Genomic DNA, 21,760 nt, shown 5'->3' on the forward strand with positions numbered 1-21,760 from the left:
TTTTACCTGCAAAACTTAAAGGCTGCAAAAAAAAATCAGCTAAAAAACTCAAAAGCATTACAAGCCCCATTATCCTTTCTCACCTTCTCATGCCATTAGTATCTGTACCTGAAGTCACATACAGAAGAACATAGTTGGAAAGTAACTACATACAACTGACTTTAACCAGAATCACAGGCCTGGATAAATTAAATTTATGAATCTTTTTATTTCCATCTTTGACTCATTAGTCCTGGGAAGAATGTTCACACCTACAGCTACTGTCTTTTCAACACCTGCCAGTGCAATGATTTGTGTGGTGGCACCTAAGGAGCTGCTCACTGTGTTACAGATAGATTAAAAAATCCCAAAGGAGAAATGGACAGCATATGACGTGATTTAGACATTTCATGCTCCCTCTACAACCTGAGAGAAACCAGTGGAGAACTACACCCTTAAAGAGAAGTCCTAAGAACAAACAGAAATAGTTGGTATAAGGCTTTTACCCCTTCCTTCAGCCTATCACAGCACATCAGGCTTCCACACTTTTAACTAACCTGGCAACTTACTGTGGTGCAGGCTAGTCCATGTTTTGTCTTGGAGGAAGAGACAAAGCAGAGCTCACCTTAAGAAAAACCAACAACATGTCTGTTGATTTTTACCAGAACTGGAATTATGGCAACACGAGGAGTTATTAAACTGCAGCTATATCAATGTGTGTTGAAATAGTGTCAAATGGAAAAACACAAGTGGGCATTATCCATAGGCCAGCTTGCCCTGTTCTTAGAACTCCTGTTTTGGGCCTGAATTAATTGTTAAGGAATATACAAGATTAGCAGCTACATTTCAAAGCCTTTTATTGCTCCTTTTTTCTCGTTGCTGCCAATCTAGAAGTCATGCTTTATAAGAGATGCTGGTATGCTTTTTACTTTGGAAAACCTGTTCTCTGCAATAGAGCCTTAAAAATCCACTCAAGAAACCACTCTGGGGTGGATTTTTCTTTGAAGTCAGATTCCTAAATCTGCAGTTCAGAACCAGAATTACTGATCAAGGCTGACTGCTGTTCTTCTTTAAGCCAAAAATTCTGTTCTCTCCAAGAAAGGCCATTAAGCAAAGCAGTATTTGACAGAAACACTAAAAATAAGAATGCCCAAAAAGTAAGTACATGTATGTGATACAGAAAACTGAAGGCACATACACGGGGTGGAGGTGAAATTACTGTAGAAAGCATTTTGCTATTTTCCCTTGTGTTTCTCTCCTTATGTGCGTGAGAATTAAAAATTTCATTGTAGGTTTTTGGCACAAAATATAGATTAAATTAGCAAGTTTAGAAATACTTGACGTTTTCAGTAAGAACAAATACAAGTGTCCAAAGTCCTGTAATAACAGAAGTCTCTTCATTCCTGCTGTTCCTACTGGTTTGTTAATGTGCTTCTGCTCAGCCCAAATGTTTCCCCTTTAAGGCTGGTTTTCATCTCCACTTTTCCAGTTGCCGGTTGGGGTTTTTTCAAAACTGCAGGAACCTAGGCAAGAAACAAAATAGCCTGTGATTACATGAGAAGCTGCTCTACATGTGGCAGAAGGAAATAAGGCTCCACAGAGGCCTGAACCCTGATTTTGCTCCCCTTATTTTCAGAAGTATCTTTGGCTTCTCCCTCCCTAATACCTTTCAGTATCTTTCTCCAAGTCAGTCAGTATGTGCTGGACTTGGTTTTGAGCTACACTTCATGATATTCTAGTTAATTGTAGCCACAGTCAACAATCCACAACAAACTACTTCCATCTCCCTCTCACTAGTAAGAAGAGAGGGAAGAAGGGCAGTTTATCTGAGCCTCCCTTTGTCACTTGTAGCAACTTAAGTTTTGATTCTACTGATATACCTGCTATAAATATTACAGTGCAGAGATGATTAGACAATACAGTCCCACAAATCCAGGAAAGGGTAGTCAATAGGGAAAATGACCCACACATGCTAATCTGAACATAGTCTCTTTGGAAATCTTCCTACAGCTCAGTACCATCAATGACAAAGATAACTACTGTGCATGTGAGAAACTATTACAAACTTCAGACTAAAAATCAGGACATCACAACCACGGCATCATTCTCCAGAGAGATATTACAATGTTACAAGCTAGTGCTTGTCCTCATCATCCTCTTAGCTCTGCTTACTCTTTTACAAGACAGGGACTATGGATCCAGAGTTATTATGTGGCTGGGAGGTTGAAGACAGCTTCTACCATTAGCCTCAGCTTTCCTTGGGCTTCCAGGTGAAAGTAAATACAGCACTTCTCATGGAACGGCCTGCAGCTTCACTTCTGCCCAGTGCTGGGGCTCCCCACCTCCTTCAATCTAGCTAGAGAGCAGCACTTTCTCTGTCACAGAGCAGACCCTGAGCTGGATTCTGCAGTGCTTTGTGGCCTACCCCTCTAAGCCATCTGATCTCCTGCCTTAGGAATGTACTGTACATGCAGAGTGTGAGGCAGAAGCCCAGCCAGCCATACATACGTGAGGAGGTAGCGGAGGATCCAGGTGCCGCCCAAGGAAGGAAAGTAAGCGCCGCCAGATCAGACCACTTCCCAGAAACATTATCCCTGTCACCAACCAAAATATCCTGGGGTCCTACCGACAGAACACTCCCATTAGTCATCCAGCTATCTCTCCAGAAAAGGGATACCCAAAGATCATCTCTCACTCCCCACCAGTGTCTGCTTCCTTTATGGGAAGAAGCAGTCTCTTCACCATCAACAACCAAGCCCTCCTTTATAAAAAGGGCTGTTTCATAGCAAAGCATTTTATTTAGGATCACTGTACTGCATTCTGTTACTGTTCCATGCAGTTTTCCTTCCTTCATTGCAAGTTTGAAAATTCAACCCTTATATTAAACTGATTTGAAAAGGCAGAAGTTTTTGTTTTGTTTGTTTGTTTTAAAGGTGTCATGTGCAGTTTTAAAGTTGTAGCTCCCCAGCCTGTACTCCTTCCTTCCTAGTTTAGGTATAAACAATTACAGGCAGTAGAGTACTTCCTCTGATGTACTTGAAATACCCTTGTATCTGAAAGACAAAGCTGCTCTTGTCAGAACAGATGATCATTAAAAAACTTTAATACTACTTTATAATCAATCACTTATACAACCAAAAATTTGTCTTCCCATTTCTTTTCCATGGACATGACATAGAAAAAAGCCTGCAATACTGTGCAGTTTGCCATGCAGTAATTTGCTTACAAAAAAAGTGACTGTATGAACACATGAATTCCTGGAGCTTTGTATATGGAAAGAATGAAGTTGTACCAAATACAAAATCAGCTGTAAGAGCAGGACCCACATTTTATGATAAAAGCAGAACTTGTTTCTTACCTCTTCAAGAGATGACTCCAAGTTCATACCAAATGCAACTCCTATGAGTCCAAAGAGAGAGACAGAGAAAGTCCCCATGGTCAGCTGCAAGTTCAGCCTCATCATCACATTACGGTGGCTAAAGAAGGGAGAAACATCTGTAAGGGGAACCCAACAATTTATTTGCTGCCTAAATTCTCAAATTCTATATAGCATGCACTAAAAACAAATAAGGAAAGAGAGTAACTCATGCTGAAATTAGGTAACCCAGCTGCAAAGATCATGAAACAACAGTACCAAGAGACTATAGTTTTGACATTGCTACATCTGGACAGCTCTAAAGACAGCAGGCTGTGCTTAACCAGTATCAGACTTTCCAGAATTGCTCACTTCTCAGAGGTGTAGATACAGAGTAATAGTACATTTCTGCTAAAATTTGTGACCTCTTACTACCATCTGGCTGGAATTTCTATGTCTGTATTCACAACAGACAAAAATTTATTGTTAGCTTGTAAATCGACACAGTTTACAAAAAAATGAGTTGCTAAATGTGGCAGGCTACAAAGTTCAGTCCTTTTGGATGAATTCCATATTCAAGTCTTCCACAAAAAGATTTTTGTTGTTTCCTGATACAGCATCCACTAAGTGCTTCTACAGATACTCCTCAGTGTAGAGGAGTATTAAAAGAATATTAAACACCGACCTCAGAAGGGCATGTTCTTGTAAATGCAAGCTACAACCCTCTTTCTGTAAGAAATGTGACTAAAAGTGAAAAATGTAACATACAGAGAGAAAGAGAAAACTTGCTACCAAGTTACTATATTTTCTATCGCTCTACAGAGTAATTTAACTTGTACTGGAAATCCGAGTAGCCTAGCCAAACTCTGGCTAGTAATCTTTTCTGAACAGAATTTTAATATATCTCTCAATTTGCAGACATCTCCTGTATTGAACAGATCCCCTGAAGGGTCTAGGAGGAGCTGGGTTTCTCTGCTAGGGAAGACTGATGCCCAGCTACAGAGGTACATAGTAACTACACACACTAATTAGGCCATCTTCTTGCTTTGCTTTATCCAGTTCATGATTAGAAAAGCGCAGTGCAGCTGTCAAAGTCCATTCAGCTCTCACTAAGACAGAATTCTCCAACTTTCCTTGTAAGATTTGAGAAAGTCTAGGCCAAGGAAATCTAAATTCCAGTCAGTTTCTGGTAATCTAACAGACGGTAGCTAACCTGTCCAGGTTGATAAAGATGATGCTTTCTGAGTCGTCAATCAGTACTCTGAGTTCACGAGCTTCATTTAAAAGATCTTCTGCTTGTCTGTAGTAGTTCTCCAACAGCAGCTCCATTTCCTCTGCATGGTCAATCCCAGATGTACTCTCCTCACTGTGAGCAACAATTTGTATTTTCCAGGTTAGCTACATGTTGTATAGAAGTGTATTACTGATGTGTTTAGGTACATAGGAGTTGTGGGGAACAAGACTGATGTTAGACACTACACCACAAAATCCAACCTTTTGGTGAGGAACTTCCATCAGTTCTAACAGCATAAAATAAAAGAAATACTTCTATATTTATCATCACCTCAGCATAGGCAGTCAACTATTCTAAGTAGTGAAGTTACCATTTGATGTGCTCAGAGTATGCACAGCACCCCAAATCTTAAGTTTTTCAGATATTACAAGGTTAAAAAGTTATAGAAACTTTATATTATATATTATTATTAAGTTATTATAAAATGCTGACTATTTTGACAGATTAACTTTTTGGTGCCCTCAAGTGGTGAGAGCTGGTAACTGTGCAGTCAAAAGCTCCCAATAAAGCAACCAAAATCAATACACAAACAATTACCCAGTGATGGACATGGTTTAGGTTATATTAAAATGGTTTAGTTGTAAAGCATTTGAGCATTACACAGCAATTGCTGCAAAGCATTTTTCAATCCTGAAGCAGCCAAAGAGTGACCATATTAATTAAAGAAGCTCCCCTCTTAAGTGAAGTCTGAGGGACTCCCCTTCAAGAGTGCTACTGCTAGTGCAGCAGCCTTTCTCTGAAACACATTTCTGACATGGTGCAGATAAAACTCAGATGTACCTGAGGTCCACAAGAGCTTGGAAACTAAGCAGCAAAGCCAGAGAGATCATTCATAATTTTTTGTGGTATGATCTCGTTTCTCTAGAGAGACTGAAGTTTTTCATCTCCTCCTGGCATTATTGACTGCTAAAGGAACATCTCTGAAATGGTTTTTCATGAAAAGAAGTGGTACATCTTACAAATCAATTCATGCAAGCTCCCTGAGGACCTTTAACAGAGAACCTAGTTTCTCTCTGCTGGGGCAGAAACTGAGTTAGCCAAACTGATTTGAAAGCTCTCCAGAGCTTGAGGTTTTCACTGCATAGAGATGAGAGGAGCTGCAGACTTGAGTCTTAGAGCCTTAGCTGCACTATTAAAGAGATTCAGCTCAAGGTCATACTTGATGAGTGTCTTTATGTTTACATCAGCTCCTCTGGGGATATACAAAATAAAGACAGCCATAAAGACATGAAAACTAGCCACTAACTAGCCACCATCTGTCTCGGGACTCCTCCACATTCTGACCTGCACAAAATTAAGAGGTCTGCGTTGTCCCTTGAAGCTAAGCTCACCATTCTACTGCAAAAGATCTCTGACTACACCTATCTGCCTAACTGGGCTCCTACACATCCTTTCAGGATTCCCAAGTTCATCGAATACCACCTATCAGTTGCATCAATCCTGGATCAAAAAAGAGCTGTTGACACATGGCCAATATGCCTGCAAATGTGTTGTCATGGCTTGTGTTTCCTGGTGTGCCTTGTGCACAGATTGCCTCACTGCATCCTGCAGCACAGCTCTTCACACAACCTCTTACTACTCTTCTCCTACCCTTGTGCAGTGGTGTCTGAAAGAAGAGATGCCTGTGGGTTTCTCTTGACACGACCATTAAGGTGACATTGGGATCTTTCCTAGATCCCCTACACACTGTCTACCATGAAGCAATAAAGGCTTTGTAGTAAGTCTAAAGGAAAACCGTGAGCAAAACTAGGAAAAAGACCAGCTGCTGACTCAGAAGCAGCTGGAATTTAGAGCTACCTCTGATACTGCTCCAGAAGATGCTTTAGAAATGCAAACCACGTCCCACTTCTGGTACACTGAGTTGCTGCTGCACACTTAGATTAAGCTCTTCAGGGCAAGACTTCAAACCCACACTATGGTGTGCACAGTATGTACATGCAATGCAGTTAGGCAAAAGCATCATTCAGCAACTTCACAAAGTACCCTGGAAGGTAACTTCTGTTTTATGCTTGCATACGAAACACATCCCTATGCCCAAGATTTAGATACAATTCAGCCTAAAACACATTTGGAAATTGTATATAGCATCTTTCAGTTTTTTAGTTTTTATTAAAGTGACTAGTGCTGCTGTTGCTGTGTGCTATCTTTCACCAGAACCCCTGAGTGCAATAGGATTGTTTCTGCACATACATCTCCTAGAATGCTGTTCTTCAGGTGCCCAAGATTGCTCTGAGGACTCTTTCCTTCAGGTTCTGCTAGTGAGCAAAAAGCTAGGAGCCAGGTGTTCTAGTAAAGGAAGCATGGAGTCTGACAAGCTTTAAAACCTGACACTGTTTTTTATTTTGGTGAAATTGGGGAAAATGCTCCCAGAATGTGTTGATTTATACTGAAAAATAATACTTGCTTTTTCTGCCATCCTGCTCCCATCCCATCACATACTAGATGTGCCAATTTGTTATGTCAAGAACTACCTGTAACTGTAACAATGGAGTTCCTCTCCAAAATGGCAACTACAACTGTTTCTGAAGAAGCAAGCATTAGGGTTAAAAAAAATTAGGAAGATTTTTTCTTTATGGCTTTTAGCAGTAAACATCCAGTTTAGTGTTCAAATTCTCCTCAAGCAAAATACACTGTTAAAAAAAAGTATGTGGTTTCAAAAGATACATACAATACTTGTGGATCAGTCCATTTAGACAGACAAAGTTCTTCTATTACTTCTTCTTCATCTAAGATCTCCAGAATCGTTTCTTTGAAAACTTTAACATCTGTTTCCAGTTCTGACAAGCTGAAGGAAGAACAGGCAAAAGGTCAAGTAATCCCCAGTGACACCAGTGCCCAAAGGTAATCTCTACATGAGTCTGCCACCCAGCACCCTCACCAGACAGAGTGGCCAGGGAAGACTTCCTGGCAGGGTTGTAAGAGCTCCTTCAAAACATGCTCTACAAGCCACACACTTAGTTGTGGTAGTCATCTGTCTGAGGACCAGTGAGGCACAGACACACACTAAAAGGCGTTCAGATGTGTTTCTGGATGTATTTGTAAGCCAGAAAAAACAAGTACTCTTGGAGCACATAGAAAGCACATGTTTGCACTGTCATATGAGAGAGGCAAATACACGAAGGTAGCACTGTACTGGTAACCACAGATGTACATAGATTTACAAAGGTTTACATTAAGAGGAACATTTTCACACTGTTCGATTCTCTTAGGTATTATTCTGTTTTGTCAGATGCTGTTTAAGGAGCATGACTAATTCTGACTATTCATAATTTCTTCCCTTTTTCCCCGTTTCACTAGGTAATTCATATACTGACTTTTACATTTCCAAATAAGATGCACAACCCAGGATTATAGTAATCTAAGAAATTAGCATCAGTTAACATTTTTCTAACACCTTAAGGCATGCCATGCCATTTTCTATGATCATCTTCTAGTGTCTTCACAGCTTATTCTTACTTACCTCTTGCCATTTTGCAGAAGAATGTGTAGTTTACTCCTATCCACAGATAAAAGCTTTGGATCCACTAGGGCTTCAAGTGTCTCAAGGATCTGAGGCTGCAAAGTGTTAAGTCTTCCCTGCAGTTTGCTGATCTAGATAACAACATGATCCTTCATAAGAATTAAAATAATTCATTTAGAATGATTAGGGCAACTGACTCCTGTCTCTCAACACAGAATTCACAGTAATAGGTAGTTAATACAACCTGCTTTCCCATGCCTGGGAAATACTTCCTATATGGATACCCCATAAACACAAAGCCAGTGCACAATACAGTACTCAAAAAGTGAACTGAAACCCAGTGACAACCACACCAATAAGGCTGATAAAGCTAAACCACTATCATCTGTAAAAGTTATTAGAATTAGCAAGCACAGATTTCTAATCATAGCTAGAAATCTTATCTGACTCCCACTCAAGAGGCCAAAACTCAGCACTTTTTTGTAATTTTCATTTCAGCTACATGTCTCTAGAAAGGAATTCTGACTTGTTTTTTAATTATCCAAATGGTGGTGAAGCTGTCATATTCAAATAGCACTTCATTAGAAAGGGAATGAAAAAAAAACATACACATAAAACTATAAGAACTAAAGATACAAGGGTCAAAACAAAAATAGAGAAAGTGCAGAATACATTTAAAAATATGTACGTGTAAATATTAACACAAGACTAAAGTCATACCACCCTTTTTGTGTAGCAAGAACTTCCCAAACATTATAAAAAAATGAGATAGCTCACCCAATACTGCAGGATTGCTTCTATGGCTCGGAATTCAAAGGGCAGGGAATATGTGACTAGTTGACCTTCCCCAGCCAGCTGAGATGCTAGTTCATTGAGGAGCCAGTGTTCCAGACTTAAATTACGATAATCTAGTATCAGAAGAAACTCTGGTGTTATGACAGCCTTCAAGAACTGAAAAAGACAGTACAGGTAAGGAGTCTGAAAAAACTCGCTGAAGATTTCTCATAACTCTGTAGCACATTTGACGACTGGGGCTTTGATAAAAACAATTTTCAAATGCCTTTTCAGCCAGGAAAATAACAAAGTCTCATGCTAACTGCAGAGAGGCTCAGGCACAGCACTGTGCCAGGGACTGAGAAGAGGCTCCTCCACAAGCCTTTACTTCTGTGACAATGTTAGTAACGTTTCTCCTGTGTTCAACCAGGAAAATGGTCACTAATGTGTACAGTTGGTGAACTCTCACTCTGACTGCTGGGCAGAGCTCCAAAGAAACATTTACTGCTGGAGTGCATGTCACAGAAAGCTGCTGTTTTCTTGCTGTTCAACAAAATCAAAGTGCAAGGATGAGACAGGGTTTACACTCAGCTACAGGGAAACCATTACCTCCATTCTCATGATGATCCTGTTGTTCCTGGTTGCAATGCTCATCACATGTTGAAATCTTAGATCTCGAGCTTGAAGACCCAACTCCTGGTACAATTCTGTTTTCTTCTTTTCTATCATGAAAATATTTTTAGATGAAGAAGTTTTGAAGACAAGCACATGTTCCAAAATTACATGCTAGTGTGTTACCAAGTTCCACAGCAAAAAACCCAGCTATTCTTAAAGGGCTTCCTCCCACTGACTCCTCAATCTAAGTTATTTTCTACAAAATTTAAAAGACTGTATCTTGAATGGGAAAGTTCCAGATATAAGTGAAAAAGTTGGCCCCAACAATTAATTTCACATCAGAAACCAGTGACTAATTTGAGAAAGCACATGTAATCCTACATGGACAGACAAGGCAGGAAAAGCAGCATGCTGGTCAAAAAGAAAAAAGGCAAAGCAAAAACTACCTTCCTGTGGGAAATGGTAATACATTATTTTCAAAGTATTATTAAAAATGTACAAAAACTGTAACAATAAAGATGCAATGAAGGCACAATGGAAGGCACCAAAATAAAAGAAAAGCTGCAACAACCCAAATAAACACACTGAAGTACCCAAAATGAAATTTCTTAACCAAGTAGATTTCCAATTTTTTGTATTGGCCAAGGAAAAAAAATCAAACAAACACCACACAAACTACAAATGAAAACTACAATGAAAACTTACCAAAATAGGTAGTATTTCCCTCTTTGTCAAACTTCATCTGGAGGAATGGGGGAAAATTTTATTTTTTCACAGATCCACTATAAAACAATAAATCAATTTCTAAAATTATTTGCCCTCCCCTAGAACCCAAATGGAAAACACATTATGAAGAGAAAGCAACTTTTATGCTCTCTATTCACAATTAAGCAAAATAATTGCACGAGATGGCCACTGTGTTTGTGACCAGTGCCATCTGCATGACCACGTTCCTACACAAACCTTGTTAAGGTCATTTACAGAGGATCAGACTTAGAACAGACTATTTCTGGGAGGAGACCTACAGACATTGTAGGGAAGAGACCTACAATGATCTGAGTCCGCTGCTTGACCAGTTCAGGGCTGACCAGAAGTTAAAGCCTGATATTAAGGATGCTGTCCAAATGCCTCAAATGCTGACAGGCTTGGGATATTGACCACCTCTCCAGGGAACCTATCCCAGAGTCTGACTACTCTCTTGGTAAAAAATTGCTTCCTAAACTCAGCATTCAGCTATTCCCAAGCATCAAATCACTGGATCTTACAGGGAGACCAGCAGGACATCTTACATCAGGGATGAGCAATTCAGCTATTTGCTCTGGAACACTCTGAGAAATTTACAAATAAAACTTAAAAAGGAAAGAGTACCACAGATTGTAAGGTCAGGCTTTGTGCCCACATGCAAAGACATTCTATTTAACTTGTAGCCTGCACCTAAATACTTGTCTTCACATCTGTCATTCACATTATTCATTTAACACTTTTATTTCCTAGTAAAATTATTTTCTTGGAAACACTGCCATGTCTGGATTAATCACGAAGTTTATTGTTTTGCTCATTAACAATATGGCTTAATCCAACATTACTAACTTTTAAACTTGTAGTGAATTAAGTCTACCTAAGCATGCATTTCAGCAGAGCTACAGTGAAGGTTACATGGCACCTTGCTGCAGAACGACTGCTTTTCGTTATCAACAAGGAGACCACATCTTCCTTCACTGGCACTCGTAATGAGATTTTTCACACTATATATACTTGAAAAAAAGACATAATGTGCAAACCAAGCAGCTTGCAAACAGCTTTCAGTCTCCTCTAAAAAGACTTACAGGGAGCTTGTTTTTCACCAAATCCTATGTTTAGAATTGCAGCTATCAAGACAGGATTAGTATTTCTAAAAGGTATTACCAAGCCTTGATAAACTTATGAAGAAACTTCTGACAGCAGCACTTCCAAGAGTTGACTTGCTCCCACAATTAGAGCCAGAAGACTTCCAGCAGATGCTGGGATTTAGAAAAGTATCTTCACCAACACTATGTACTCTAACCGGTCCTCATATCAGAGAAGCTCAAAGCAACAATTTAGAACTAGAGATGTCGTCCGAGACACAAATCTATCTGGTTTTATGACGCCTTAAGATTAAAACCCAACCAACCAAATAAGCACCGGGGAGAAAAGCACCATCACCTCGCACTAGCTGCCCTCGCCGGCGGAAACGCCTGCAGGCACTTACCACTGCAAAAACAGGAGACACGCTGGCGAGGGTGGCCTGGGAGGTCTCAGTGGGGGCATGCTGGTAAAATTTACCTGCGGGAAGAGAACACAGCTCTACTTCCAGCGCACCGCCCTTGGCCCCGAGCTGCGCGGTGCCCGCTCTCAGGCTCCGGCACACATCAGGAAGCGCCAGTGACGGCAAGGCCCCGAAGGAGAACCCGACACCGCCCGGCCCAGCCCGGCCGCCCCCAGCGCGGCTGTCCCCGGGGGCCCGGCTGTCCCGGGGCCCGACACGACGCCGCGCCGCTCACCGGCCCAGCGCAGCCCTCGGGCGCCCGGCGGCACGGCCACCGCGGCCGCGGGCCGGTGCCAGGCGCGGCCCGGCCGCAGCCCCGGGGCGGCCCGAGGCCGGGAGCCGCCGCCCGCCCAGCCGCGGCCCGAGCAGCAGCAGCAGCCGCCAGCGCCCAGGGCGCGGGGGAGCAGCGCGGCCCCGCGCAGCATCGACCTCGCTCGGCCCCGCGGCCCGGCCCCGCTCCCGGCGCGCTGACGGCGGAGGAGGAGGCCGGGCGGTGACGGCGGAGGAGGAGGAGGCCGGGCGGTGACGGGCAGCCCCGGCGCAGCCTCACAGGAGCGCGGCCGCAGCGCCTCCGCCATGGGGCTTTGGCCGGCGGGACCCGCTTCTGCTGTGTTTCTGATCGCTCTGAGATAACTCACTGGCGCCCTGGGAATTCATAGCCGTTGTTTGGTATGTGCACACAGCCGTGATCCTTCTCACTCAGCTCGTGGTCAACCCCAGTGAAATTAACTGGATTTTGTATATGATGATTTGCGAGAATGGGAAAAAAAACAAAAACAAACCAAACCCCAAAAAAACTAAGAAGCCCATAAAGCTCGCCTAAGCTCCTCTAATGAGGTAGGTCCGAATTGAAAATCCAGATAAATGGATAACTCCTCCCAAAGACAGAAATGTTGTTAAAATTCCAGCTCCAGCAGTGCTCTATAACGCCACCATACCTTACTGTGGCTGGGATGTTCCCTGCCGCATTCGGCCACTTCCTGATGACCTTATAAAATATGGGGTTTTTTTTCCCAAGTGAAGTACAATTTTGTCCCCGGCAAATGTCTTGGAATTAAATTTCCTTGCCCTGCCTCTCTATCTAAGATAGAGACAACCTGGGTGGTTGAGATGTAAAAGTTTCATTAGCAGCATGCCAGCTTGCACTGTTATGTATTATGAAACTGCAGCTTTCATGCACAAAAGGGCAGTGCAGGTAGCAGGGGTAACCCTTCCTTTGGCTGCTGAAGTGTGTAAATCGGCCTGGAGGCAAAGCCTGTGTCCAAACCCTGCAGAGTTATCAGAATGTACTTAGAGTACTCATTAATCCTTACCGTGGAAGTAAAAAAGGAAGTGATTAATGAAATGATCCGTGCAGCGTGGCTGCTCCAGGAGGAAGGCACAAATCTAAACAGCGGTCTGAGTTTTGAATACAAGCGTGTCAGCAAAAGAAACTTATCCAACACCAGTTTGATGGGAATAAGCAGACACTTCTTTATTTTGGTGCTGGGAGTACAAAGGATTACTCCAAACGTGTTCTACTTAGTAAGCAAAATCCATCCATTTTATATACTTTTCCTGCCAAGTCATCATTACCTACGTTGTTTTATGTACTATGTATAATACGTCCACTCTTAAATTTAACCTTTACAACGATTGTTTTTGCTAGTTACATAACTTCATTAATATTCCCACCCCACAACAATCACTGATTGTCTCTACTGAGCTCTACTGATTGGAATCCTTGACATTCAAATCAAGATAGGAAGGGGAGGGAAAGGTTTCCGAGCAGCATAACTAGTGTGCATGACAGTCTCCATAGTTTCTTGAACAAAACATAAAAAAATCCAGTAACTTCTTGGTGAAGTGTCTATGGCTGCATATTTTAAACACAGCACTCCTAATATTGCTATACTTTATACTTTAATATTTTCTACTTGTAATCATAACTAACTCTTTATATGATCAAATTAATTATTTAATCAGAATATTTATAACAACACTAGCCTTTTCTTTCCAGATGACCTGTGCATTTGTGTGTTTGTGTGTACATATGTACATTGGCATACATACATGAGCTTTTGTTCCAAGTAGATTGACATGCACAGAATTAGAAGGCTGGTTTATGCACACCTTGCATAAAGGTGAATGAGCTCACAAGGAAGTAATTCAATGAATAAGTTCCTCAGTAGTTATGGACAACATATATATGTAGACTGAAGCCATCAGAGGTTTTCAGTTTCAGGGTAACCACACCTGTCTACAAATGTTGTCCCTATTCACACTTGATAAACAGCTGAAATCTACTCTAAATTGCGCATTTTAGCTCTAGTTTCGGTTAATCTCAGCAGGTGGCAGTATGTGCAACACTAATTTAATGTCTGGGATGTCAGAGGTACTTAATATTTGGAAATACCAGACAGCACAGAAAATACTTCAGGAAGACAGAAAACCAGTACACACCATTGCTGGCAATTAATGGCAGCTTATGTTGGCTCTGCATGTTGGAATGCAAAAACTAGGGAAGCATCTAAAAAGTATCTGCCGGAGATTTACATTTAATGAATGTGCAGTAAGTCTTACACAGCTGACATTTCACAATCTTCAATAAAAAGGGAGAAGTTGCTGGGTTGATCTGTTTTCCTTTGCTCATCTGTTTTTGTGGCTGCCAAGACAACAGAAGTGTTGGAAATAACATGATATTATAACTTGGCACTGAATCTGTACTGATACAAACTCTGCTCTGTAGGACCCAACAGGCTAAAGTATTGGTAAGCACTGGCAGTGTATCTCATTACAGCTGCATTATCAGCTACCACTGGAACTGTCTGGAAGGACAGACAATAACCAAGTGTCACCTCTGTCTTCAGAGGTGAAGGCAGCACATCAGTGTGCACTGACAGCCATAAATCATAAAGCATACACACAATGTCTGATTTTACACTCCTGCTGGCAAAAGATAACTGGAGATCTAGAACTGGCATCTATTTATTGTAGCTCTAAATACCAATGAGCTGCTTGTGTATTCCACTGTAGGCACATGTCAGGTATCTGTCCTGCAGTGCTGACCTTTGGGAGGGGTTTGCTGAATTTTGTCGAAGAAACAGTGGGCCAAGCTTATCTGCTCTTTGTTGAAGAGGCTCACTGACAAGGACAGGCATGATGGCTGTTCTTCATTCAGCCAAAAAGAAAGGACAGCTCCAGCACAGGCTTGCTTAGTCATGAAACTGCCATCCAAACCTGAAGCTATTTGTGAGATTGAATGACATGAGCAACTAGTTCCACTGCTAGCTGAATGTCAGCACAGAACATGGGGGACTACTCTGATTGCAGCTAGGCTTTGTGCAAAGGAGGAGTAGAAACAGCAAGGAAAAACACACAGAAAGATAAGGAAACCATTGATATAATCAGAGGAATCTTTATCAATCTCTGCTGAAGAAAAGCACAGAGAACTTTTTGGTAAAATTATGGTAAAAAGGCATCTTGGTCTACAGACAATTCTCAGTGTATAACTTGTCCATTTGATCAATCTTTTTTAATATACAAATATGTGCCTGTACCTATGACGTGTTTCTTCTCCTAAAAGAAATGTGCAATTTTATTCACACTGAGAAAAAAATAAAAACCAGAACAACAAACAACAAGCAAAAAGCCAGATTAACAAAACCCCCACAATTACTACCAGACAGATCATAAGTGGATGATGAGTGAAGCTACACAAGAAGAAGGAGATAGAAAAGACCCCATAGAAAACTTCCCCAAGAAAACCACTCATGTTTACAGTAATTGCTCTTACATGAATGAATCAGGAATTAATAATCTCAGGTCCCTTGATCAAAGGTAGTTACAGTAACACCTTGAGAAATCTTTGCTTAAGAAGGATGACTTCACTTTCATTCCTCTGTATCAAGACCACATGGAAGGTATCTTTCAACCTTTTCCTTACTTAAGGTAACCCACTGGAATTTTTTTTTCCATGGAGAACTATTTCCTTTTGTGCCTCTAAGGGTTTGCCAAAGCCTTTTCCTCATGTAATCCTACAGCATCTTGGCTGTGTCAAGAATACTGTTGGACAGGACCTGCGTCATCGAAAGCTGTAACTTAAACTATGATTGTCTAAGACATTTTCTAAAGCAAAAGTACTCAGGCATGGTATTCTAAGGAGTTTTTTATCTACTTTTGGTCAAGTACATGAATTTGCTATAACACAGGCTTTAAAATTTACAACTGCTTCGGTATTTTACTTCTTCTAGTGTGTGCATGTGAGCTGAACCATTTGGTATTTATGTGCTTTAAACTGCCAGTGCAGAGAGTCTGGCTACTTCAGACTTACAGCTGGGAATAAAGTAGCAGCTATTGCTTAGTATGATTTTCTGATAAGCTGCAGTTATTAAGTGTGATTCTCAGCACTGTAATAAAACAAGCTGAATTTCATTCTGTGTTTAGAAACTTTATCCTTTTCCATTCTGTCCATTTTGTTGGTCTTCTTCAGCACTAGGACATTTCTGTCTTCGTGACTTCATGTTTTTGCTGTCACTGAGCATAGCTGGCAAGGCCCTGCAACAAGCTGCAAAATCCTTCTTGATTCTGAAATGGCAGAGACCTGACAGCATCCTGGTGCAGAAAAAGTGACCCTGTTTGATGACACCATGCTCTGGCTCTGCTCTCATCACATCCCCCAGCATTATGGTATGTTATGCTCCTTGTGTGACCTCAGGGGATCCTGACACACGACCTGACAGACTGCATGACACGTCATGCACCAACCTCATGTAAGATGAGAGGTCTCCTGTTGCTCCATCATAAAGAGATTATGTGTCTCTACATTCATCTTAATCATGCCAGTAGGTTCAGCAGCTTGTCTCCTTGCTGTTAAGAATGTGATAGGAGATTGCTTACAAAGTGAAACAATAGTGGGAATAAGAGGTCAAACCTTGGAAAAGCTAGGAGGAGCAAATTGTCATGGTTCAAGGCACTGCTATTATGGACTGAAGGGTCTAACCTTTTCTTAGCTTTTGGTCAGTAGTTGTACTTAGGTGAGATGGAAAACAAAGATTTGTCCACCAATTTTAGGCTGCTTTAAGGCCAGCAGTGTTTTGGTAACATTTAAGGGATATTTCATTATAATCCATAAAGTGATTGTAATTGGAGTGGCCATAGGTAAAGACCAACAATATTCTGAAGTATCAAAAGTGTCAAAATGGGTGCACCAATATAATATCCAGTGTCCTACTCCTATGTAAAAGATGTTGTGTGACTACAAATTAGACCTAAGATCACGAAATGTGGCAGAATCTGGTGTAAAATAGCAGATTTTTGACAAATCACTACTTGAATGCAGAGTAGTGTAAGGGTCATCACCATTTTTTTTACTCAAAAGCTTATCTTTAATAACAAAAATTTCCTGTCAGGTGACAGTAGTTCAATGTTAAACAGTCTTAATTCGAGAAGGGTAAATGCTCGGTTCTCCCCGTTATTAGTTCGAAAGAGACCAGCAGCAATCAGCTGTTAACCAATAACAGTAGCATGTTTGACTGCCCTCACCCTGAAATTGCTCTTTTTGTAATGGTTAACTGCTCTGTTGTAACTCACAGCAGGGGGGTAATTTTCTCATCAAAGGAGGAAAGATAAAAGGGAAGAAAATTCCTTCCATCCCGCGTGTTAAAACCCATTTGTAAAGACAGTAATTACTACACACTACACAAATTCAGGTAGGAAGAGCTCGAGCGTTTTTAGACTCGAGGCTATCGGCGGGGAAAAGAGGTTGTTAAAAGAATTACATTTGAATTGAAGGCACTTGCGGTTTACTTTCTCTCAGGTTTTCCGACTTCTCGTCCCCTGGGTGTGCCGGAGCGCTCTGGGACGCTGCGCCGCCTCGGTGTTTCCCGAGGAAATTCCTGCTGCCGCCGCCTCCCCACCCCGGGCACTCCGAGGAGGTAGAACAGGGATTTCCCTCTCTGCCTCGTTCGGATTCCGTCCCCTCTGCCCCCGCGGCCCCTCTCCCGGCTCTGGGCACGCCTGGTCCCCTCCAGCCGTGTCCTGCTGTGCTGTCATGCCGCGGTTTTCCGCCTGGGTTGGCATTCCCCGCACCGAGCTCCCCTGGCGCCCGGAGCGGCGCGCTGGCCGCCGGGGACAGACCGTGTACAGGCTGCAGGGCTGTGTGCAGGCTGCAGGGCTGTGTGCAGGCTGGGTACAGGCTGCAGGGCTGTGTGCAGGCTGCAGAGCTGTGTGCAGGCTGGGTACAGGCTGCAGGGCTGCGTACAGGCTGTGGGGCTGTCACACGCTGTGTACACGCTGTGTATGGGCTATGTACAGGCTGCAGGGCTGTGTACAGGCTATGTGCTGGCTGCGGGGCTGTCACACGCCGTGTACGGGCTATGTGCAGGCTGCAGGGTTGTGTACGGGCTATGTGCAGGCTGCAGGGCTGTGTGCAGGCTGTGTACAGGCTGCGGGGCCGTGTACAGGCTGTGTACAGGCTGCGGGGCTGTCACACGCTGTGTACACGCTGTGTACGGGCTGTGTACACGCTGTGTATGGGCTATGTACAGGCTGCAGGGCTATGTGCAGGCTGCGGGGCTGTCACACACTGTGTACACGCTGTGTACGGGCTATGTACAGGCTGCAGGGCTGTGTACAGGCTATGTGCTGGCTGCGGGGCTGTCACACGCCGTGTACGGGCTATGTGCAGGCTGCAGGGCTGTGTACGGGCTATGTGCAGGCTGCAGGGCTGTGTGCAGGCTGTGTACAGGCTGCGGGGCCGTGTACAGGCTGTGTACAGGCTGCGGGGCTGTCACACGCTGTGTACACGCTGTGTACGGGCTGTGTACACGCTGTGTACGGGCTGTGTACACGCTGTGTACGGGCTGTGTACACGCTGTGTATGGGCTATGTACAGGCTGCAGGGCTATGTGCAGGCTGCGGGGCTGTCACACACTGTGTACACGCTGTGTACGGGCTATGTACAGGCTGCAGGGCTGTGTACAGGCTATGTGCTGGCTGCGGGGCTGTCACACGCCGTGTACGGGCTATGTGCAGGCTGCAGGGCTGTGTACGGGCTATGTGCAGGCTGCAGGGCTGTGTGCAGGCTGTGTACAGGCTGCGGGGCCGTGTACAGGCTGTGTACAGGCTGCGGGGCTGTCACACGCTGTGTACACGCTGTGTACGGGCTGTGTACACGCTGTGTACGGGCTGTGTACACGCTGTGTACGGGCTGTGTACACGCTGTGTATGGGCTATGTGCAGGCTGCGGGGCTGTCACACACTGTGTACACGCTGTGTACGGGCTATGTACAGGCTGCAGGGCTGTGTACAGGCTATGTGCAGGCTGCGGGGCCGTGCCCAGCCCCGGCGGGCCGCGGTCGCTCCCCGGGAGGTGTGCCCGTGTGCCCGGCGTGGGCGGTGTCAGCGCCAGAGGGGCTCCCGGGCAGGAGCCTCTCCCGGACAAACAGGTGCCGGCGGCTGGGCAGCGCGGGGAGCCGGCAGCATGACTAGTCCTGGCGCAAAGGCGTCGTGGCTCTCGCAGCCGGCCGTGAAGAGCGTGCTGGTGTATCGCAACGGGGACCCTTTCTTCCCGGGCCGCCGCATTGTCATCCACGAGAAGAAAGTGTCCAACTTTGATGTGTTCCTGAAAGAGGTGACGGGCGGGGTGCAGGCGCCCTTTGGAGCCGTGCGAAACATCTATACCCCCAGGGGTGGGCATCGTGTCCGGCAGCTGGAGGAGCTCCAGAGTGGGGAGCAGTACGTGGCTGGTGGCAGGGAGGCTTTCAAGAAACTCAAGTGAGTGGCTGAAATGTAAGGTTTATACAGAAATTAATATCAGCATTTTGGGCTTTGGCAGTGCTTCAGACGACCCCTCACCCTGGCCGTTTTATTAGTCGTTGCAAAAAGAGAACTTAGAAGCTGTGACCTAGGGCAAAAGAAAAAGAGCTTTTAGAGATGAGCCCCAGCAAGAATATTCATACCATGAGTCACATAGTGACAACTCCTTGACATGACAGTAAGAAAAGGAGAAATAGCCCTTTAACCTGAAGGACATGCAGGAATGGCATGTTGTTGTGATGCCTGTGCTTAGCTGAACGGCCAGCATCAGTATTTGTACTCAGGGGTAACAGGGTGAAAGGAGTAAAAGGTGCAGTGTTGACAGTCCTGCCACGAAGTGATGAACCTGGGAATTCAATTCCCAATGCTTCCTTTCGTGTTTATATTTTAAGGTTCTAACGTATTTTACCCAGCTTTCTGAGTCTCCATCACTTCTGTTCATTTTGTGTACGTATATAGCCTTTTAATATCCCTCCTGGTATTTACAAGATGACCATTTACCTTCCTTTTCCTACCTGGACACCAAGAATTAAGCTGCCAGTTTGTCTGTTTTCTAGCGAGTCACTGGAAGAATAATGTGAAAGAGATCTGGGCTTTTAGGTGTGCTTCCAGAGTGGCTCTGCATGTGATCAGTTACTATTCTTAATTCTGTCAGTGAATTTCATGGTCTCAATTGACTATTATATCTTTTGCTCTTTGTCAGCATTTTTCCTACAGCTGAATTTATAGAAATAAATCTCATAATTAACAATCCCTTTCTGGACATGTTTGAGAATTTATATCATCAACTACCATCTCTACAGTGTCATCTTCATCTTGGTTCTGTAGAGTTGAGGACGCTATATTTTTCAGGAGAGCTCATTAGTGGCTCATTATGTTTCAGGACAAAACTGTATAATGAACAGGATCTCTATCATCACCCTTACCATTTCTGTCACTAGTTGCTTCTAAAGATTTATTGAAGCTTCTTGCACTTCAGTAGGAAATCCAGCGAGAAAGATGCATGACAGGCTAAATAAAAGCCCTTTTCCAACAGTACTTACTCTTTTCTGAGTAAAAGGCGCTCAGTCCTAAGAGATATCTACCATTTCTTTTTGATATTAAATCCTGTGATTCTGTGGATGGCTTAAAACTGGCAGTTATCAGCACATCATGTTACACCTCCCTAAATGTGTTTGTGTTTGGTAAGCTCCAAGTAACTGAGTGTTTGGCATTAGCATGTGCTGTTTAAGAGAATTGGGCACTCCGGATTTATATTGTGTGGGGAAAAGCATTTCTTTCTGTCAGTTCACTCTTTATGGTCAGAGTTTTATCGTGAGATTTTTCCAGACTTATGGTTGCAACACGCAACAAGGTGCCTAGTTATTTAAGGCCGACAAAGAAAATACTTCAGGAAAAGGTAACCTAAGGGACTGGGTAAAAACAGGCTGTTTTATATATCCCTTGATAATGTGTCCTAGTCCTGTGTGTCAGAGAGGATAAATGGGATGACTTGAGATCCTTTTCTGCATTCAGAATTGGAGTTGTTTGCTTATTAGTCTTTTTTTTTTTTTACATAGTGCTGGAAATGTTGGCAGTACTTTCATGAGCATTAAAGAGAAGCTGAAGGGCTTAATGTTGAAGTTGTTCTTAATTGGATTGTAGACAGGATGGTAATTAGGGAGACATCTTCGGCAGAAAAGTCAGAGGAGAAGAAGGGTTAGTTGGAAGGAACAGTTTTCTGGAAGGAAGTGAAGGAATTAAAGAAGAGTGTGCATGTCTGTGTAGTGTGTCACAGATAAACAGTTACAGTGTGACGGACCAAAGCATCTGCCTTAAAGGATGTGAATCTGGTCTGATGGCAGCAAGAACTTTAATTTATTATTACTATTGTTATTATTATTTTCCCCTAGTGATTCTTACTGGACATATTCATTACTGTGATAGACTATGCAGGGCTAAACTTTGAAACAGAGGCTTTGTGGTGCTGATGTGTGGGAGCTGTGGGAGTGTAATGGAGAGTAAGACTTCTTGGTTTTTTGTCTAAAGAGAACTCCTTCCTTTTTATACTGAGAGCTTGGGACAGTTGTTATTATTTGTTTCTAAACACCAGGCTTTTAAAAATGTTATCCTGTGTTGCTACACTTACCTTTTTCAAAACATTGGTATGCACTTTCAAGCATGGCCTGCCAGCTTTGCTGTGTCTTAATGTCCCTTCAC

At 43.1% G+C, this 21,760-nt stretch overlaps 2 protein-coding genes across 3 annotated transcripts in view; one reads left to right on the plus strand and one right to left on the minus strand.

Annotated features, from left to right (window-relative positions):
- Positions 1 to 188: 188 nt before the first annotated feature.
- Positions 189 to 12,342, minus strand: MRS2 (magnesium transporter MRS2). The gene is made up of 11 exons (XM_066340542.1): positions 11,981 to 12,342; positions 11,708 to 11,945; positions 10,183 to 10,219; positions 9,472 to 9,584; positions 8,866 to 9,039; positions 8,089 to 8,219; positions 7,297 to 7,413; positions 4,548 to 4,700; positions 3,338 to 3,455; positions 2,488 to 2,601; positions 189 to 1,502 (listed from the first exon to the last, which is right to left on the minus strand). Exons 1-11 carry the CDS (start codon positions 12,340 to 12,342, stop codon positions 1,392 to 1,394), a joined length of 1,668 nt encoding a protein of 555 aa, XP_066196639.1. The 3' UTR covers positions 189 to 1,391.
- Positions 12,343 to 19,214: 6,872 nt separating this feature from the next.
- DCDC2 (doublecortin domain containing 2) overlaps positions 19,215 to 21,760 on the plus strand; it is a 52,067-nt gene continuing 49,521 nt past the window's right edge. For both annotated transcript variants that reach the window (XM_066323827.1, XM_066323818.1), the window contains exon 1: positions 19,215 to 19,519. In XM_066323827.1, coding sequence (XP_066179924.1) covers positions 19,227 to 19,519 — 293 coding nt within the window. In that variant the 5' untranslated portion in view covers positions 19,215 to 19,226. The remainder of the gene's footprint in view (positions 19,520 to 21,760) is intronic.

Source organism: Sylvia atricapilla, chromosome 1, assembly GCF_009819655.1.
Source record: "Sylvia atricapilla isolate bSylAtr1 chromosome 1, bSylAtr1.pri, whole genome shotgun sequence".
NCBI lineage: Eukaryota > Metazoa > Chordata > Aves > Passeriformes > Sylviidae > Sylvia > Sylvia atricapilla.